Source organism: Cheilinus undulatus, linkage group 8 (assembly GCF_018320785.1).
Source record: "Cheilinus undulatus linkage group 8, ASM1832078v1, whole genome shotgun sequence".
In the NCBI taxonomy this organism is placed as follows: domain Eukaryota; kingdom Metazoa; phylum Chordata; class Actinopteri; order Labriformes; family Labridae; genus Cheilinus; species Cheilinus undulatus.
In genome coordinates, this window is record NC_054872.1 from 20,580,606 (window position 1) to 20,601,368 (window position 20,763).

General features: G+C 38.2%; 2 protein-coding genes across 2 annotated transcripts in view; both read left to right on the forward strand.

Annotated features, from left to right (window-relative positions):
* slc6a3 (solute carrier family 6 member 3) overlaps positions 1–4,459 on the forward strand; it is a 29,156-nt gene extending 24,697 nt beyond the window's left edge. The window contains exons 12-15 of the mRNA XM_041793841.1: positions 949–1,049; positions 1,792–1,959; positions 4,262–4,333; positions 4,436–4,459. Coding sequence (XP_041649775.1) covers positions 949–1,049; positions 1,792–1,959; positions 4,262–4,333; positions 4,436–4,459 — 365 coding nt within the window. The remainder of the gene's footprint in view (positions 1–948; positions 1,050–1,791; positions 1,960–4,261; positions 4,334–4,435) is intronic.
* A 14,388-nt stretch (positions 4,460–18,847) lies between these two features.
* The window catches only part of LOC121513498 (doublecortin domain-containing protein 2-like), a 41,668-nt gene continuing 39,752 nt past the window's right edge, over positions 18,848–20,763 (forward strand). Inside the window, exon 1 of the mRNA XM_041793288.1 lies at positions 18,848–19,134. Within this exon, the coding sequence (XP_041649222.1) occupies positions 18,848–19,134 (287 nt within the window). The remainder of the gene's footprint in view (positions 19,135–20,763) is intronic.

The following is a 20,763-nucleotide window of genomic DNA, read 5'->3' on the forward strand; positions in this document are numbered from 1 at the left end:
GAAAATTCCTGTGGTCTAAAATCACCTTTGGGTGTACTGTTCTCCCCTCCTTTGTCTTCTTTTCTTCCTGGCACTTTTGTCTTAATCTGATTTGTGTTAAATCAACAGTTTAATAAGTGTTTTTCTCATTTATTTACTCCTGTTGCACCACCAGCAGAAAACTGACTTTTTGTAGTGTGAATTTTCAAACACCAGCTCAAGGAAAAATATACAAACAATCTTAAGGTCAGGAGGATGGTTGACCTGAACTTCTGTATTGAATTTCTTGTCTTGTGTCTACTTAACCTGACTGTCAGAGATCCAGAAAGGCTAAATACTAACTAGGCCCGAGGCGCTGGGGTCAGCATATTGGCCTACTTTAGAGGGTCCTGACCTGGTCAGGCCAGATAAATCAAGCCAAAGGCTTTAGCAGGCTTTTACCCCCATCCTCATAACTGCTGGCAAAAAAACTCTTGACCCCTGTCCACTTTGGTCTTTCGTTCTGCTGTCCACTACAAAGTACATGTAGCTGAATACCTGTCTGTCAGTCTGGATGTACTCTTCTGCAGGGAGAGATGCCTCCCAGGCAGAAAGGCATGAGAAAACAAACACTGCAGCAAGTTTCTGAGAAAGTGCAATTCGTGATAAGGGAAAAATGGCTCAGCTATTTATCACAGTAAGCTCTTCAGATTGACTTTAGTTAGGACACAGCAGTTTCTGGTGAATTTAGTTTTAACATCCAACAATCCAAAGCTTCCTGCAAAATCTTGCATAAGGAACACATACATTAACTAAATGACTTAATGATAAATATAATGCCTGATATTTTTACAAAAATAACAAGAATGAGTGCTGCACACCAACCCTGCTATGAATCTTTGGAGCAGTGCAGTTTATTTTACAGTTTTAGCGAGAGTGACAGGGTTTTAGAGATGTTTGAAGGTTAAATCAAGGACTTCTGTGTTTCAGGGGTGGACCGCTTCAGTGATGACATTGAGGAGATGATTGGCCAGAGACCTGGAAGGTACTGGAGGCTGTGCTGGAAGTTTGTCAGCCCCTGCTTCCTTCTGGTTAGTCAATGATTTGACATGTTGCTCAAAATATTCCTAACAAAGACAAAAAACATCCTCCTTCCTCTGTTCAGCTTCGTAAAAGTGAGACCGCACTAACTGATGATTGATTTATTTGCACAAATACAGGCCCAGCCTCCTCCTGGCTGAAAATGTTTCATCAAAACAAATGGCAGTAAATAAGAAAGACAGTCTTTTATAATTTAAAAGCTTGAAGATATGAAAACCAAACAGTTAAAATTGTTAGTAGGAGCCCAAATCCAGGGAACAGTGAGTAAAACGTAAAAGTATGAATTTTCTAAGCAAGGATTTGCATTGCGACATTTAAAAGTAAAAAAAGTTATAAGTTTATATGAGTGTCTGCTCAGACTTTTTCACCCAAATGAAGGTCGGTCACTCTGGGGAGCAGGAAGTGATGTTTGACTGCTCTCATCAGTTGCAGTGCACTCTGGGTTGGGATGTCAAACGATTGCATTATTCCTTTAATCAACATCTTTCCAATTGCACTCACTTCTATTGATCTCTTCAATAATTATACCACTCTCTTGAATTTAAAAGGCTTTAATAATGATATTACACAAGAGGAAGACCAATGCAGCCATATGACATAATTACCCAGACTGCATTGCACATGTCTTAAGATAAGGGGCTTTTAATGTTCTTGAATCAGGGCTGTCTATATTGCCTTGAACTGCCATGAACTGTTGGTCTCTCAAGCTTTCTCTTCTCCATTCTCTTCCAGTTTATGGTGGTAGTGAGCTTTGTCACCTATAACCCTCTTAAATACAGCACATACGTGTTCCCCCCATGGGCTAACGTGATGGGATGGTGTCTGGCCATGTCCTCAATGGCCATGGTGCCTCTCTATGCCATCTACAAGCTGTGCACACTGCCTGGAAAGTTCTGTGATGTAAGTGGATTTTACTCTAAATATACAGTGAAGTGAATAAGTATTTGCCCTCTTTCTGATCTATTTATTTATTTTTTATTGCATATTTGTCACACTTAAATGTTTCAGAGCATCAAACAGACTTTATTTTTAGACTAAAATAGCACAAGTTAATGCAAAATGCAGTTTTTAAATGATGAGTTCATTTACCTGGCCCTGTGTGAAGAAGGAATTGCTCCTCTTGTTAAACTCATGATAAATAAAGCTAATGGTTATGTTTACATGGACCACCTGTAACTGGAATAATTGCCTGATCAGAATAAAAATTCTTTATATAAACACTTCATTCAGAATTAAATTCTCCAATCCGGCTCACCCGGAAAGAACTTAGCTACTGACAAAGAGTGGTGTTTTATGCAGATTGTTGTTCGGATCAGTATGCGTGAAAACACTCAATCTGATCGTCTCTCCCTGTCTGGGGTGATTTTTGTCTTACTGCTCACGCTGCCTCACGTGGCATGATGTCTTTCTGCTTCGCTATTTCCAGAATGGACAGAAACATGGCCTGAAAAAAAAAAAGAAAACTGGTCTGTTTCCCACACAACTTTTTATTAATTCAGTAAAAATAAAGATAATGTAAGGTTCAGACATGAGAAAGTAGAACAAGCCATTATTTTTGCACTTGGAAGAGTTGACAGAATGAGCAATCTGTTGTTGTATGTATGGTGATGGCGGTTTGTTTAGAAGAATTTTTCCTTCTACACCAATTTTTTTTTTTTTTTTTTTTTTTTTTTTTGTAGATTTCACCAATGGGATGATACAGCACATATCAGAGCAGTTTTTTTTTTTTTTTTCAGATCAAATCTGTGATGCGTGAGCATGTGCATCTTATCAGAATGTGTTTTTAGTGTCCATGTGAGCAGAGAAGTTTGATTCCCTGATCAGAAAAATGTAATCGGATTATGAAAATATTCCTTATGTAACTGCAACTAATGACATCTATCAGTCTGGAAAGGGTTACAAGGTATTTCTAAGGCTTTAGGACTCCAGCGAACCACAGTGAGAGCCATTATCCACAAATGGGGAAAACTTAAAACAGTGGTGATAACTGGCAACGAGTCTTTCACATCACTGTGGAGGAATTTTGACCCACTCTTCTTCACAGAAGCATTTGAATTCAGCCACATTAGAGGGTTTTTGAGCATGATTGGCCACAGTATCTCAGCTGGATTTAAGTACTTACTTTGACAAGGCTGTTCCTTAATTTTGTGGAGTTTTTAAGACATTCAGAGCTGGACTTGCTGGTGTTTTTGGTAGAGAGCAGAAGTCGTGGTTTCATCAATTACAGCAAGTGGTCCAGTTCCTGAAACAGCAAAACAGCCCCAGACCATCAAACTATCACCACTGTGTTTTCTTAGTTTTAGGGCAGATGTAACAGCATGCACACCTTCCAAAAAGTCAACCTTTTCTCTCGTCATCCACAGAATATTTTCCCAAAAGTCTCGGGGATGATCAAGATGTTTTTTTTGGCAAACGTGAGATGAGCCTTGGTTCTATTTGGTCAGAAGTAGTTTTGGCCTCAGAACTCTTCCATGGATGCCTTTTCTCTTCCTTATTGTTGAATCATGAACACTGACCTTAAATGAGTCAGGTGAGGCCTGCAGGTCTTTAGATGTTCTGATTTATTTTGTGACCTCTTGAATGAGACATAGATGCGTTCTTAGAGTAATTTTGATAGTCCAGCCACTCCTGGAAGGGTTCACCACTGCTAAAAGTCTTCTCCATTTGTGGATAAAGGCTCTGTGGTTGGCTTGAGTCCCAAAAACATAATGTGTTGTTCTATTAAAAATTTATCTTAGCCCACTTTACTTTGTCAGACGGGTTCTTTTTAAGGGATTTTGTGATTCAAAAGGTGTGGGAGTAATCAGGTCTGGTTGTGGCATATAAAATTGAAATAAACTTTTACAAAAATGGGTTAATCACAGTCAATTTATGGTTAACAAGGGGAGCAGTTATTTTTTCACATAGGGCCAGGTAGGTTTGGATGGCTTTTTTCTTTTGATATGAAACCATAATTTAAAACTGCATTTTGTGTTCACTCTGGTAATTGTTGTCTGATATTATAATTATTTGATGATCTGAAACATTTAAATGTGACAAATGTGCAAAAAATAAGACATCAGGAAGATGGAAAATACCGTCTCACAGCACTTTGATAATATAATATTTTAAGTAAGATCTGTGGTACGACTCCTCTGTGCTCCACTTAAATTTCAGAGATTTTAAATATGAATATTGCTCCTCTCACCCTCTCCTGGAACAGAGACTGGCATATGCTATCACCCCAGAAACAGAGCATCATTTGGTCGATAATGGGGAAGTTCGGCAGTTCACAGTGAGTGCTAAATGATCTTGTATTTTCATCATTTCTTACTCTGATTTGTTCATTCCTTAGGCTACAGCTTATTTCACTGATGTTTTCTACTTCCGCCCGCAGCTGCATCATTGGTTGGTGGTCTGAAAAATACACCATGGGAGTGAAAGAGACAGTGAGAAAGAGAATGAGAGTGTGGGCACTGGGTGGATGAGTGTGTGCACAGCAAAGGTCTGAAGAGATAAGAAGATTTAATCTCACTGATGGTGGAGGTGACGGTCGTAGATTAAAAGTGCTGACAAAAAAAAGATAAACATAAATTGTAGTGTTCTTTAATTTCAACAGTGGATGTGTGAAGCTGTGCATTGACCCTCTCCACCATTATGTTAATACAGGTGAATGGGATTAAATGAAGCAGTAAATTCAATGTTCAGACTACTTCTTCCATAAATATAAGACTAGCTTAAGGAATATGGTGCAATTTATAGTGTTTTGCACTTGTTACAATGTGAGAAATAAAAAAAAAGCTCAAATTCATAAAAAGTGAGCAGTGAGAAGGCAAATGGACCAATTCTTTTCACTTCACGTTGTATCATGTGCAAGGTTACCTAGTAAAATAAAACTCAAAGGTGCATGATATTTTATTGAGGCACAGTGTATAAAATAGAGGTTAAGCATTTTGTAAGTGTACTTTGTTTAAATATTGAGTTACACGCAGCATCAGGAAGAGTTTATTTTCAAAATGCAGTTTCAAAATGGAGTTTTCTTTGGTACTTTCTCTTTTTACAGTGGGTGGTGGTATTTGCCTTTTAGGATCTTTGCTCTTTACTCCATCTTTTTAGAAGTCAGACATTAAATGAATGCCACAGGGTGTGATCAATTTCTATGGAAGCCCTAGGCAGACATGTATCCAAACATTTTATTTGACTCAATTTTCTTTTTGTGAGTGCTTTCTGGTTGTTTTTCAATACCTTCTGTCATCGACTTGTTATTTTGAAATATTAACATTGTTGTTCCAAGGTAAGTCATCAAGTTCTCAAGATTTGTAAGAAAACACATGAAATGAACTCGTTATCATGGGAAAAACAGTGTAGTTATTCAAAAATGATGATATAAATAAACTTCAAACAAAAAGTAAGGCAATTTGTGTTTGGTAGGCTACATTATTTCTTTGTTGTAACAACACATCTTGGTAATAAATCTTATACCGCTTGAAAGCCTGTTTATTACCCTCTTAAATGATGCCACATTTGTAAGGATCATGCATTTGTGGGATGAGCAGCAGAGCTGAGTATGTGGGTTGCGCCCATGAAAAATGTGCCAAATCTTCTCTGCCAATGCTAAACAGCTTATTTTGCTGTTGACTCTTGTTTTGAGCTTCTGGTAACCCCAGGTGTGAGCATGGGCCCATGTTGGCTGACTTGCGACAAATGCTGGTTAAAGAATGGGACGCCATCCCACAGGAATGTGTGACCAGGCTGGTGACCAGCATGAGGAGGACGTGCCAGGCTGTTGTGGCTTTGTATGGTGCTTCCACGCGCTACTGAGGCTCCTGTTTGTTAAATGAATAAATTGTTAAATTGTCAATATGTCTTGTTTCTTCAAATTTCAATCATCCAATCCACCAAACACCAAAAAAGAGTCAATGGCAGAATCAGCTGTTTGGCATTGGCAGAGAAGATTTGGCACAACCCAAATACTCAGCTCTGCTGCTCATCCCACAAGTGCATGATCCTTACAAATGTGGCATTATTTAAAAGGGTAATAAACAGGCTTTCCAACGGTATAAAATATATTGCCATTAAGCATTGTTACAACAAAGAAATAATGTACCAAACACAAATTGCCTTACTTTTTGTTTGAAGTTTAGATCCAGAATTTGAGAACACAACCCAAATTTGCTTGTTATTAGGACAAAAAGGGAGTAAGCTAAATGTATGGATGTACGTCCGCTATGGGCTTCCATATATTCAAGTCCATACATCCTAGTACAAGTCTTGTTTGTAATATTTATCTTTTTGCTTGCTTTTCTTAAAGACTGTTATGATTCCTGCAATTTTGTAACCTTGCAAAGCAGATGGATACGCCCGTTTCCTTGTTTAACACTGGCGAATCCATCTCGTTAAGCTCCCGTCTGGACCGTTTGGGCCCGGTTAGCCAGTGACAGAACCAATCAGCGACGAGGGCCAGTACTTTCAGGCGCGACAGTGTCGTGACGTAAACAAGCAGCAGCAAGAGCTGGTGCAGTTATGGAGGAAGAGATTAGCGTGGATGCTGCTAAAGCACCAGTTTTATCAGAACATGATGACATGTCTTCATGAAAAGAAGAACAAAGAACAGCAGTGAGTTGTTTTCTTTTCAAAAACGACAAAAGTCGAGTACTTACATGTCTATAGTCGCCATGTTTTGGGTTAATCCTTGGTAGCAGCGCAAGCGCCGCTCGATAGCTGCTACGCCACTTGTTTTGTTGCTCTGTTTGGCCCGTGGAGAAGTGACAGACAGAACATTCATCCAATCACACTCCGAGTTTTATTTCAAATCCTCTGCCTTTTCTCAAACATTTCCTATTGAAGCTTTCCCAGATGGATGTGTGAAACAAATCCATCTGGCGTGTCAGGTTAGCAATTTTGAGCAAAAGACACAAACCTTAGTTCACCACTTAATACTCGACTGAAGGGAGCCACTTTTACTGTGTCTATAAAAAAAGGTATTCACTCCCTTGGATGTTTTACCCTTTAAATGATTTTGTAAATCAGTCATGGTCAATATAATCTGGCTTTTTTGACCAAAAAAAACCAAACAAACAAAAAAAAAAAACAAAAACAAAAAAAAGGATTAATTTACAATGTCAAACTGAAAACAGAAAAAATATTTTATTTAAAATATGTGACTGGATAAATATTCACCCTCTTCAAGTCAGTATTTAGTAGATGCACCTTTGGCTGCAACTACAGCCTCCAGGTTTTTCATATATTTCGCAGCATTCATTTTTCCCTTTACCTTTACAATTCTGCCGGGGCTGGCTGCTGAGAAGCATCCCCACAGCATGGTGCTGCCACCACTGTGCTTAACAGTGGGGGTGGTGTGTTTGTGCTGATGTGCAGTGTTTGGTGTCCCCCAAACAAAGCATTTTGTAAGATGGCCAAAAAGCACCCTTTTGGTCTCATCAGACCAAAGAACGTTCTTCCATCTGACCACTCGAGTTGGGATTTAATGACTTTTCTTCAACAGCGGCTTTCTCTTTGCCACTCTTCCATAGCTTCCAACTCCTTCAGAGTAGTTTAGGTGTCTTGGTGGCCTCTCTCACTAGTCTCCTTCTTTTTCTAGGTCACTCAGTTTGTTAGGGTGGTCTAATCTAGGCAGATTTAGACATGTGCCATATTCCTTCCATTTCTTGATGATGGATTTAACTGAGCTCTTGGGAGGTTCAGTGCTTTGGATTTTTTTGTATTCATCCCTGACATACTTTTTTAATATCCTTTTCTCTGAGTTGCTTGGTGTGTTCTCTTGCCTTCATAGTGTAACGGTAGCCAGGAAAATGGATTGATCAGTGACTGGACCTTCAAGACACAGGTGTCTTTATGCTCCAATACTTGAGACACATTTACTGCACTCAGGTGATCCAAATTTTACTAATTGTGAGACTAATCTGTTTTCACTGTGGCATTAAAGAGGATTTTTTTTTTTACTATTTCATTGGTCAAAAAGCCAAATTATATTGACCATGGTTGATTTTTAAAATCAATGAAAGGGTAAAACATTATAGGGAATGAATTCTTTTATAGGCACTGCACATAATCAGAAAACCATTTGAAAATAAACATTAGCAAAGCTTTCTTTCTGAATGGGTCCTTAGTGGGTACAGAGATCTCACTGGTTTTAAATCAATAGGCTGGGTGTTTTTGCTATTTTTCTTACATTAAATGAAAGCAATCTTCTTTCTTTTGCAGTTAGGTAAAGTTATTGAAAAAAAACTTAAATTGTCTGTAGTCAGTTTGAAACAACAGCTGTGAAGTATTACCAGCCTAAATGACCAGACACTTTGCTCAAAACATTTCATCTACCAAATCATAATCAGGGACATCTAAGAACCACGTCCTCTGCCACACTGCTGATCCAATCAACCAAAGACTAAAATGAACTTAGAAACTCGTCTATTTCTTTCTCACATGAGAATTATTTGCCAAGGGAATTTCTGCCAATAGACCACTTGATTGTTAATTTTATCCTGCCATATGGAAGATGGAAGCTGCCAAATTGTAAAAACTAAAGATTAAATAAATCAGAAACTTAGAATAGAAACAAAAATAGATCTGCTTTTTAATGCACCCAGAATTGTTTTGAATGAAAAATAGGCATTACTTGGATGATAACATTTTATCTAAATGAACCCTTTTTTAATTTGTTCATTTTTTTGGAGGGGGAAACAGGATGCTGCTTTATGGCAAAAAAAAAAAAAAAAAGCTGGCTCCTCAGATATCCTCTGGTTGCTTTGCCTTATCTCTCCGTGATTTACTGAGTTTCCTGATGATGGACAGACAGCTATGGCAAAATTACCACTAGCTAACCACTGCCTTCTGTTCTGTAGCTTCAGTTAGTTTAACTCATGTAGCCATGGATTCTTGTCCCATTCTGACAGCCAGGTTCATAACCTCTAAACATCGTCAGGATCTTAGTGTCATTATTTCTGATGAATGTGCTTCTGGCTTCGGGGGGGCACAAGGCTCAGCAATCAGGGGGCAAACATGGCTGTCAATACCAGGATTCTGAATCAGAGTGTTGAATGCACAAATAGCACATAAAGTTGGCTGATGTCAATAGTTAAAAGTTAATACAAAGAACCATGATTAAAATCACCACATTTGGGAGAAGAAATGCAAATACAAATGTTTCAAGGAAAAAATTTTACAGGAAACAAAATTTGGGGTAGTTGAATACAGTACTGTACAGGGCTTTGTAAGCCACGGAACAGGAGAGGGGTCTGGCTAGGGACCATACATTTTTGACCGCCACTCTCACTGGCCATTCATCTGAGATGCCAAATATCTCAGAAAAGAAGTGCCGTAATTTGCCGGTACAAGGTATTTCTAGTTTTAGATTTTATTTTTTAATTCAACTTCATTAACAAAGTCTGGCAGTCACTCTGGAAATGTTAATATTTGTATTAATTACAAAAACATTAATTCAGTTATGAAGTAACCACATTGCAAACATTACAGACTAAGAAACATTTCATGAATAAAACAGAGCAAAAGATCAGAGATCCAGGATTTACATGTGCATAGTCCTGTGTTGGAAGTTACGACATAAGCCAGTGTACAAAAGTTAGCTTTAATTACGTAAACTTTAGCAAACATAGCCAAAGTTAATGTAGCTACGTAGATAACATACCTAAATGGCTTACATGGCTATGTAGCTACTTTTTCTTTAGCTAAGTGAGCTTTAGAAAACATGGTTAAAGCTAACTTAGCTATGCAGAAAACGTAGACAGCATACTGTAGCTTTCTTAGGTGCTATGTGTTAGCTCCATTTGCTCTGTAGCTCTATTAACAACCTAGCTTACACAGCTAACAGAGCTGTGTAAGCTAAGCTGGCTGTGTTGGAATGTTTTCATGGAGGCAAGCTTTATGTAAGCAGACTGTTTGCTCAGCTTTATTAAATGTTTTGTAATTAGGTTTTGCAGGTATGGTTTTTGACTTTTAACCTTTGGTATCCTAACCCTTACCCTAACCCTAAATAAAAGTGTCATTGGATTTTACTTCAAAAGTTTTAGTATGTATTTCTGTTCTGAGATAAACAGTTTCTCAGATGAATGGTTGTGAGTTTGGCCATCAGCAATGAATGTTCTGCTGCCAATCTTGAAAAACTGAGTCAGAAGTAAGGCGTAGATGTGACAACTAAACTGGCTGAGTGAACCATTGGACAGGAAGGAGGATTGACACGAACCTGGCTGTGCTCTGGATGCTGTTGTATATCATCAGGGGCATGGGAAAATCATTTGTGGGAAAAAAAAAAAAACAAAAAAAAAAAACATGTTCACACCTTTAGGGCAGAGTACGGTGTAGATGTGGCCAGTCAGTAGGCATAGTGTACCATGCTGACCTGCTGGTCAGCCTCCCTGTTTGTGCTGTGGATGTCCCAAGGGCTCGAAAACCACCCACCGTCCAGACAAAAGAGATGCCGTCAAGCCAAACACGTGTGTCGACAGGTGTCTGGCTGCCATGACTGTATATAGCAATAATAAATAGACATAAAGTAAATGAAATACATTTCAGTTTCAATGAAAACTTCAATGTAAAAAAAATGACACTGGTCAAAACTTTAAAGTGCATTAAAAATAAATGAATGAAGTTGCAAAATGAACCCATACTTTACATATACAATAGAATAAACATAGACGTAAAAAACACTTTTAAAGAGAAAATTTAAAAATAATTTTAGTTCATGTCAAATTTTAAGCACTAATTTTACCAGTTGGCAGCTTCTGTCCTCCACAGCCAGGTCGATATCTCTTCCCTGCTGTAACAGTTCATATTAATGTATATTTAAAGATTTTTTTGTTTGTTTGTTTTTTTATCTGCACAAAGATAGATTTGGAGATTTGCTATGACTGTCACGTTATCAAAAGCATGAAGCTTTAATTTTACTGTTTACATAATCTTATTCAGAGTTTCAAGACTGTTTAAAAGCTGCTTTTTATTGAACTGAAAATGAACCGTGTGTAATGTAAAACATGAAGTTATCCAGTTATTTATCTGTAAGAGTTAATGTAATGTAGAGGGGCTTGTATCGTATTGTACTGTATGATATTAAATAAACAAGACCAACAAGATTATATGTATATATGGATTATTGTTTTGTTACTGTGTGGTAGATATAAACATTAGCCTTAAAATGAGAATTACATGGATCATCAAACCTTCTCATGAGTCTTTCTGTTTCATCAGAAACCATTTCAAACCGGTCAGCGATGGCTTGTTTTCACCTTGTGGTTCATGTAACACACTTAAGGGTTAATTATGTCCTAAATTGTACGCCTGTGCTGCTGTACTGTGCCTTGTGGTGTTTCTGACTGTATGACTTTGTTTTGTACTGTCAAATAAAGTATAATTAATTCAATTAAAACATTCACAACAGTCACCTGCTTGTGTGTCAGTACTGGATTATTAGTTTAAAACATGCCGCGTCTATTTGATCCCTGCTGTGATCACGTAGTTATAGAATATGTTTGTATTTGCCATGGTAAGACAGGGACACACTGAAAAGTCAAAGTTTTAAAATCTACACCACCGTGTTGGTATTCTAAAGACGAGTCTTATCATTCAGGCTCCTGTCAGATCAACGCATGCACAACTAAAAGACAGCAAAAATAAAGACAGCCCCAATGCAATGAAGAGAATCTATAACTGCTGTTAGCTCTGTCAATATTGGCGGCATGACCCTGAATCAACACTTTTCATTAGAGTAACCAGAGAGTCAACACTCTGTTAAAAGAGAAGCCACACACACAGAGGAGCCTATTACTGACAGCATTTAGAGATAATTACTCTCCAAGAAGCTTTAAAATAAAATCTGATTTATCAGTGGACATCCTTCAAATCTCTAGCCTTGATATTTCTTGTGAGGTACACACTAATACTATTTTATAAAGGAACCAGTCATATTTATGTAAGAAAGACTAACCCGATGTTGTGCATGTAGGTGTACTATCCATTTGTTGAAGTTTTGTTCAGCAGTTATTTATTATGGTTGTTTATTGTAAATGTAATAGATAGAGAGACAGAAATAAATACTTTGTGGTCCAAATGTGTCATCTTTGTCATGTCACTTTGTTTCACCCCTGACCAAGCGTAAAATCTCTGCACCATTTGTCCCTGTGTGACTAAGACATGCTCCCAGTACCATCAGACATCAGTCAAAAAGAGGGCATTATTACTGCAACCAATACATTACTCATGAAAATTATACTTCTCAGTGAAAGGGTTTCTAAAACAAATGTTCCAGCATAATAATCAGTTACTCAATGACTTGTTTGTACCACTATAACTCAGGTAAAATGGGTATATAGCTGAAAATTAGGATTAAGCTTTGTTCATGAAGAACAAATGTAGTTGTCGAGACCTATGAGATATACAATATATGGAAAAAAGTATTTGGCCACATCTGTTAATAGTTGAATCCAGGTGTTTCAATTAGAGTTGTTGCCACAGGTGAATAAGATCAAGCACCTACCCATGCAGTCTCTATTTAGAAACATTTGTGATCCTGAATGGGTCATCCTGAAGAGCTCAGTGACTTCAAGTGTGGTACTGTGATGGATGCTGCCTCAGCAATAAGACAGTCTGTGAAATTTCATCCCTGCTAGACGTTCACAATTAACTGTATATGATATTTTTAGAAAGTGGAAGCATTTAGGAACAACAGCAACTCAGCCACAAAGCAGAAGGCCCAGTAAAATTACAGAGTGGGATCAACAACTGCTAAGGCACATTGTGAGTAAAAGTCACCAATGCTCGGGAGTTTCATAAAATGGGATCCCATGGCCGAGCAGCTGTGTTCAAGTTTTACATCAAAGTCCAATTCCAAGCATCTTGGCTTGGTGTAAAGCACACTGACACTGGACTGTGGATCAGTGGAATCCTGTTCTGTGGAGTGACCAATCACGCCTCTCTGTTTGGCAGTCAGATAGGCAACTCTAGGTTTGGCGGATGTCTGGAGAACGTTACCTGCCTGACCTCATTGTGCCAACTGTGAAGTTTGATTGAGGAGGGATAACAGTATTTTTCGGGGTTTGGGCCCCTTATCTCCTTTAGAGGGCAATCTTAATGCTTCAGCATACCAAGACATTTTGGACAATTCTATGCCTCCAACTTTGTGGCAACAGTTCGGGGAAGGCCTTTTTCTATGCCATCATGACTGTGCTTCAGTGCACAAAGCAAGGACTATAAAGACATGGTTTGATTAGCTCAGTGTTGAAGAACTTGACTGGCCCACACAGAGCCCTGACCTCAACCCCATCAAGCACCAATGGGATGAACTGTGAGCCAGGTCTTCTCGTCTAACATCAGTGCCTGACCTCATAAATGCTCTACAGAATGAAAGGACAACTACAATAATACTCCAGAATCTTGTAAAAAGCCTTCCAAGAAGAGAGGAGACTGTTGTAACTGCAAAAGGGGGGCCAACTCCATATTAAGGTACATGTATTTTCATACAATGTCATACAGTCCCTGTTGGTGTGATGATCAGGCCACTGAATACTTTTGTCTGTATAGTGCACCTTTCATTTATCTGTTATTTGGCATGAAATAAGCTCCCTTATGATGCATGTTTGTTCAGGCCACCCTCCTTTTATTTGATGACACTACCAAACCACTGGGAAACAGGAAGCTGTGAGGCTTACAAAACTTGACAAACTCAAACAATTGCAAAGCAGCTCTGACCATGTGAGGATGTGGTTTAAAAGACCCCATTAATACATTCATAGAATAAAAGCAGTTATGTATAATTCAATGCCTTGCCAATGATGTTTAGGCTCACAGGATAAACACAAGGAGAAGTGGAAGGACATGAGCCTTATTTATTTAAAGATGCACTGCATTTTATGATTTGGGCTTTGCCAAAAAAAAAAAAGTCAAAGAGGGCAGCACATTCAGCTGCATTTTCAACAGTCTTGCCCTACCTGACTTATTTGCTTATCTGTTGCTGCTGTTTCAAAAGGTCGTTGGAATTTTCTTTTCGCCAGATCTTTTCTACTGGGTGTTTTGTGCCAAATCAAAGAACGATTCTCCGAGAAAGTCCCTTATAAAGAGAAGAGAAAGTGAAATAGAATGGCCAGCAGAAGCTGATGGTTTATGAGGAGATGCCAGAAAATGATGAATGTTGGTTTTGGCATGCTCTGCTCCTTACTTAAATGACTGCTTGAATGGTAGTTTCAGAGTCTCAAATAATCTTTTAGTGCAAAATGAAGCTTGAGGTTTCTGAACAAATTTATTGTTCAAGAGATCATCAAATAATCAGGTAAAATGAAAGTCTGTCTTGTGGTGTCCCCCAAGCAGCATCATCTGTCTCATTCTTTGTTATACAACATCCTTCCCTTTTCCTGAGATTCACAAAATAATATTTTACTTTTTACATTCTGAGGGAAAGATGAAGGCAGCAGGTCTACATGAATCAGCCCTGTCACATTTGGAATGAAACAATGTTGCTCATACTTTCAACTTCTCCAGAGAAAACCATTGAAACAGATAACAGTGAAAAGAAAACCCCTCTGTCACTCATGTGTGAATGTGTTGATTCCAGTGCATTCCTTTTCTTGGTTGTACACTGCCCTCTACTGACTTAATGCCTGCACTACACAACACTCTATTAATATTATCATGTTGCTGTCTTGGGACACCCTTGTAAAAAGATGAGAATACTCCTGGTTAGATAAATAATAAACAAATAAATAAATTAGATCTTTTTTTCAATCATTAACTCGGTCATCATCGCACAGGTCTTCTTTTCAACACCCTGGGTGCTGAGGTCCAAAAACAACACACATTTCTGCTTTATTTTTATATCAACCAGTGTTAATTTTGGCAACTGTTTTAAATTCAGCTGTAGTTGTCTTTTTGTTTGGATCATATTTTCGTTGTTTTTAAGTTTGAGTTTAGTTTTAGTCGACAAAAATACAAAAATATTTTAGCCTAACCTTGCAAAGCAGGTGTTTCTCACTGGCGAATCCATCTTGCAAGGCTCCCGTCTCAACAGTTTGAGCCTGGTTAGAAAGTGACAGGACCAATCAGCGATGAGCTGCAGTACTTTTGGGTGCGGCGGAGTCGTGACGTAAGCAAGCAGCAACAAAAGATTGGTGCAATTATGGCGGAAGACATTTGCGTGGATGCTGCTAAAGCACCAGTTTTATGAGAACTTGACCACATTTATTTGTTGAAAGAAGAACAAAGAACAGCAGTGAGTTGTTTTCTATTAAAAAACAACAAAAGTCATGTACTAACATGTCTACAGTCGCCATTGTTCGCGTTATGCAGTTCTCTATGGAGCTTACACCTCTGTAGGGGCGCTGCTCTGTAGCAGCTAAATCATGTTTTGTTGCCCTGATTGACCTGTAAAGATGTGACAGACAGAACGTTCATCCAATCACCCTCTGAGTTTTTTTCAAAGGCTCGGCACTTTTCCAAATGCTGTCTATGAGTGATTTTCCAGATTGATGTGAAGCATAGCCATCTGGTGTGCCAGGTTAATTTTAGACCAGTTTCAGTCAAAAAACAAGTGTTAATGTAGTCTTTACTTTTAGACATAGTTATTTTCTTTAAACTAATTTTACTAGCCATATTGTGAAATTAATGTAAATGTAAAACACTCATATTAATGCACAATTGATACTTTAATTGATTACAGATATACTCAAGAACATCCAGACATACTGTAGCTTAAACTCTCCTCTCAATCCCTCCTTGTGTTTCTGATGATACACTGCAGTTCAGTTAAATATCAGTAAACACTAAATGCTGTCCTCTCAGCTAAACAGAAGATTAAAATCCATAATTGCAGTTTGTGAACTGAAGTTGCATTAAGATTCAGGGCCAGATTAGGGCATCACAGTGCACCTGGGCAAGGTCTCCCAAGCTGGGCAACTGGTAGCCAACTAAAGAAGCTCCCAATTTTTTTTTATTCTGTACGTTTTTGGAAAAACCTGATGTCCCCATCCATTTAGTTTTCTATTTTGACTGCATAGCATAACCAGCATAGTTCACTGACCAACATCAGGTTGATTGGCTGTTCCTTGGTTACCTTTGACCCATGCCACCTGATCAATAAGGAAAGATTTGACAGCTCACAGTGCCACTGTATTATAACTACAGTGATTATATACTTATTTATTTATTTATTTTATTTTGTCTGAAGCTTGTTTTAATACTTCTGGCATATAAAGTGCAACAGCACCATCAGGTGGTCAAAACTGAGAAATGCACCTAAGAAGGGAGCTGTAGCATTGGGTTGAAGGTTTTGCATGTTTTGCTGCTATACTGTTACCTTTTAATTGTTTATGTACAAGCCATGAATACATATCATAAATCAGCCTTTCACAAACTTCAGTAAACTGCTGCCAAATTTCAGACCTGAAAAGCCCTGGCGGCCCACCAAAACCACCACAACATGAGACTCAAATATTTACTTTAATCTATCATACAATATATTTGTCTCATAAAAGGGAATTTCAAAGCAAATGCTTTGCTTTCAGTTATACTAACATTACCCAGAAAATGTTTGCAGGGTCAAACACGTTCAATTAATGAGCCTTTTTTTTTTGGTTTGTTTTTTTTTTTTTTGGTTTGGTCAAGTCACTTGAATGTACTTTTCTTACACACACACACACACACACATTTATTTATTTATTTTCTGTAGACATGCCATGTGACCCAGAAAACTCTTTATAGGTACCATTAATGCCTGAGATACTAATAAATAATTAAAAGCAGGGAGTGAGTGGCTTTGTAGAGTGTTTGATTGAGTGCTACCACTTAATCCACCTCCAGTTTGAAGGTGAAACTGGTTCCATGAGACAAAATAAATGACAATAAAAAAGGACAAGTTAAAATGTCCATCTGTGTTTGCTACTTTTGAGACTTATTAACATCTTATTAACATCAGGGAATATCTTATCATCTTTATGCTGATAACATTCAGTTGCGATTTTCTTTTAAGCCTGATGACATATGTAAGGTTAATGAACTGATCAACTGTCTGTCTACTATTAAGGACCAGATGGATAATTATTTCCTTCACATCAACACAGGCAAAACAGAGATCCTTCTCATTGCCCCAGACATAGAAATGTTAGTTCATGCTTTCATTTCTTCATGCCTGGACTACTGTAACTCCTTCCTTACCTGCCTCCATAAATCCTCTCTTGACAGCCTACAGTTGATACAGAATGCTGCTGCTAGACTATTAACCAGGTCCAGCAGATCAACCCACATGACAACCATTTTATAATATCTACACTGGCTGCCAGTGAAATTCAGAATTCACTTTAAGACCCTTGTTTTTGTTTATAAAGCCCTTCATAATCAAGCACCTGAATATATAACTGACCTGCTCCATTCCTACATCCTCAACAGAACCCTCAGGTCCTCAGATCAGGGTCTTCTTGTTGTACCTCGGGTCTGACTTAAACCCAAAGGGGATCAAGCCTTTGAGGTTGTGGCCCTGACTCTTTGGAACTCTGTCCCTTTTAGCTTATGTCTGCTGCTTCAATTGAGGTTTTTAAAAAGCAGCTGAAAACAAAAAAAGAAATCTCTTTAAACTGGCTTTTGATCATTTGATATTATTTTGTATACTTGTACTATTTTTGTCTTTTATTCTTGCTCTTTGTAAGTATTTTTGCTGTTTTATTATTTTGGTTTGTAAAGCATTTTATTTTCCTTGTGAAGCAGTGATTATTTCTGCTTGTTTCTGGTAAAAGAGGCCACGATGAAGCACCAAGGTGAAGAGGATAGAAAACGTGAAAGAGGTTTTAGTCTTTCTTATTTATGAAAGATCACAAAATCACACGTAGTCTGATATTTATTTGAATATGATACATATTTGCTCAATTATACTGCTGATTTATAACATGTGATTGCGTGTTTACTCTCTTGGGGATGGATAAAAATCCTGTCTATTACACCATGGACTCTTCAGGCTTTTAATTGCTGCACCAGCACACGTGGAACTACAAAAGTACACAGAGTACAGATCTCCCTGTTGTCGTTCGACACCCTAATAATACACAAAACAAACATGTTTGTAGTCCCCCTTTCGGGATGGCACCAGTTCGCAATTGGTCTCTTGATGCCCAATTAACATGCTCACGTGGCTTTTAGAGAGTTTTTACAGCATTTTCATCTACAAATATCAACGTCACAAAGATGCATTTGTATTGTCCCCAACTCACCATCATCACAAATACAATAAATAGTTTTGTTTTTTTTTTCATCTCAGTTAATGAGTGACTACCTGTTGATTGCAGCCATGTGAAGTCTGTGGTAATAGGTGAGAGAACAGCAGCGTGTTCCCATAGATACATCCCAACAGATGAGCTCCCAGCTGACATCGTAGGGAAACTACAGAGAGCAGCTTGACTCAGCTGCGTAACGGTGAACACGAAGCGGCCACATCTGCACCGTCCTCTCTGTAGCGGATTACGACCCTGCAAAATGAACAGTTTTCACTTTTAACTCCGCGTTAGGCCAACACCTCCATGCATGTGGTTTATTTATTTATTTATTTATTTTTACTCAATCCCTCCCTCTTTCACGCACAGGTGGTATTTTTGCTCCGGACGCCCTCTATCTGAACGGCTACCTTCACCAAAGATCTGCGTGCTGGGCTGGGCTCCACTCATCTTTAAATATTGGTCCTAGCTAGATCAGCTCTTAATGTCATTATAATGGCCTATAAGCTTCTATCTCGCAACTGGGCTCAACCTCTTTTAAGATTATTATAGATCGTTCCCCGTCACGCACCAGCCTCATTTTACGCACAGCGATGAGCTCAGAGAAGCCAAACTTTCTGTCGCAGCCGATAGTGAAGAATGTTTTCATGTACAGGAATGGAGATCCTTACTACGAAGCACGACGGATTGTGATCAACCAGAAGAGGGTGTCCAACTTTGAGACTTTGCTGAGAGAGGTGACCGGAGGGATACAGGCGCCGTTTGGAGCGGTGAGAAACATCTACACGCCAAGAGGGGGGCACAAGGTGGACTGTTTGGAGAGCCTGCAGAGCGGGGAGCAATACGTGGCTGCAGGGAGGGAGAAATTCAAAAGGCTTGAGTAAGAAAAAGATTAGTTTAATCATTTCCCTCGTGTTTTGTTTGTTGTGTTTGTTAATGTTTTGTTTTTCATGTGCGTAAATACTGGAATAAGACTTTGGCAAACCAGCTTTGCTCTAAATACTCTGAATAATGACAAAATGTAAACACTGGTCATAGCCAATCACTCAGTGGGTTAATAGAACCCCTTTCTTGTCAACCATGGCTTTAAAGTCCATGATAATAAACATTTTAAGTAACTACACCGTTAAATCACAGCATGTGGCAGATGAGATCAGCACTGAGAGGTGTGCGTTCCCAGGGCCTAAAAATAAGCTGACTTATGCTGCAGATAATGAGCTTTGTGTAACTGGTTATTCATAGAAGGCAGTAGTGGAGCACTGAGAGTGCTGGAAGCAGTGAAAAGGTATTAAAGTCACTGAGTCTGTTAACTGGAGCATGCTTCATGGTAAAGGTGTTTTCAAATCACAGCACAGATTAGGTAGAGCTACCTGCTGCAGAAATGATGAGAATAAACAGTTAACATCAGTTTATTTTGCTGCATACATCCTGTTTTTTGTATACCCAGAGGAATTGTGTGGAAAATCACTTCCAATATGCTGACAAGATAAAATAAAGTGATCACTCATTGTCCTGCACTCTAGATGAATATATTCATTTGCATAATGCTCACATTATACTGGTAAAACTTTATTGTAGTGGGCCCAAGTGCTTCTCAATGTGTGGGCTACTGCAAGTGGACTGGGAAGGCCTCTTTCCTCATGTAAAAACCATAAACATGATTTTGAAAGTTAAAATCAAGTTTTAAATGATCACAAAATACACAACTACATGTTAAAATGCTGTTCTGTAGTCCAAGAAGCAACGAAACACAGCTAGAAGATTTAACTCACATGCCAACTTTTCAACATTTATGTGTGATTAACAGAACAAGTGTCAAGTTTGACTGGTACTAAATTAACCAGTGACCCTCCATTCAACCTTCTACTATGCTGCATAAATATTACTAGGAAAGGGTTTATGGCGTCACAAAGTACATTTTAAAATCATAAAGGAAATATAGGTGACTTTGCAGATGCCTGCTGAAATTAAATAAATGTTGGTGGCTCATTCATTGCACTTTTTGGTGGCTTTAATATCTTTTAAAACTACCCATTTACTTTGAAATCCCCTGTTTATGAAATAAGAGTGAGAAGTTAAATGTTTTGAGTCTTATGTTACAGTAGAATGAAGAAAATTTTCAGGTCTCAAGTTGGGCTATGAAGTATGGGAAAGCCTGACCTAGTGATTTCATGATAATAATAATTATCTAATAATTTCTCGAGAATAAGATGGTTATTATCTTGTAATAGTTTGGCATTTTACCAAATACTAACTTGGTAATGTGGTATATTAAAGAAAAAAATGACCTAGTAATAATATATTAATTATAAAGTAATCCCTCATAATGTTGAGGGCAATTCTTTGGTAATTAAGTGGTATTCTGGCCTAACCCTTACCCTAACCTCACCCTCTTAATATTGTGGCAATTTAGCTGTAATTGGGTAGCATTTTACCAAGTGATCTCTGAGAAATAAGATGAGTTTCTGTATAAGTTGTTTGATAATGCCCAGGTAATTTATTTTTTGGC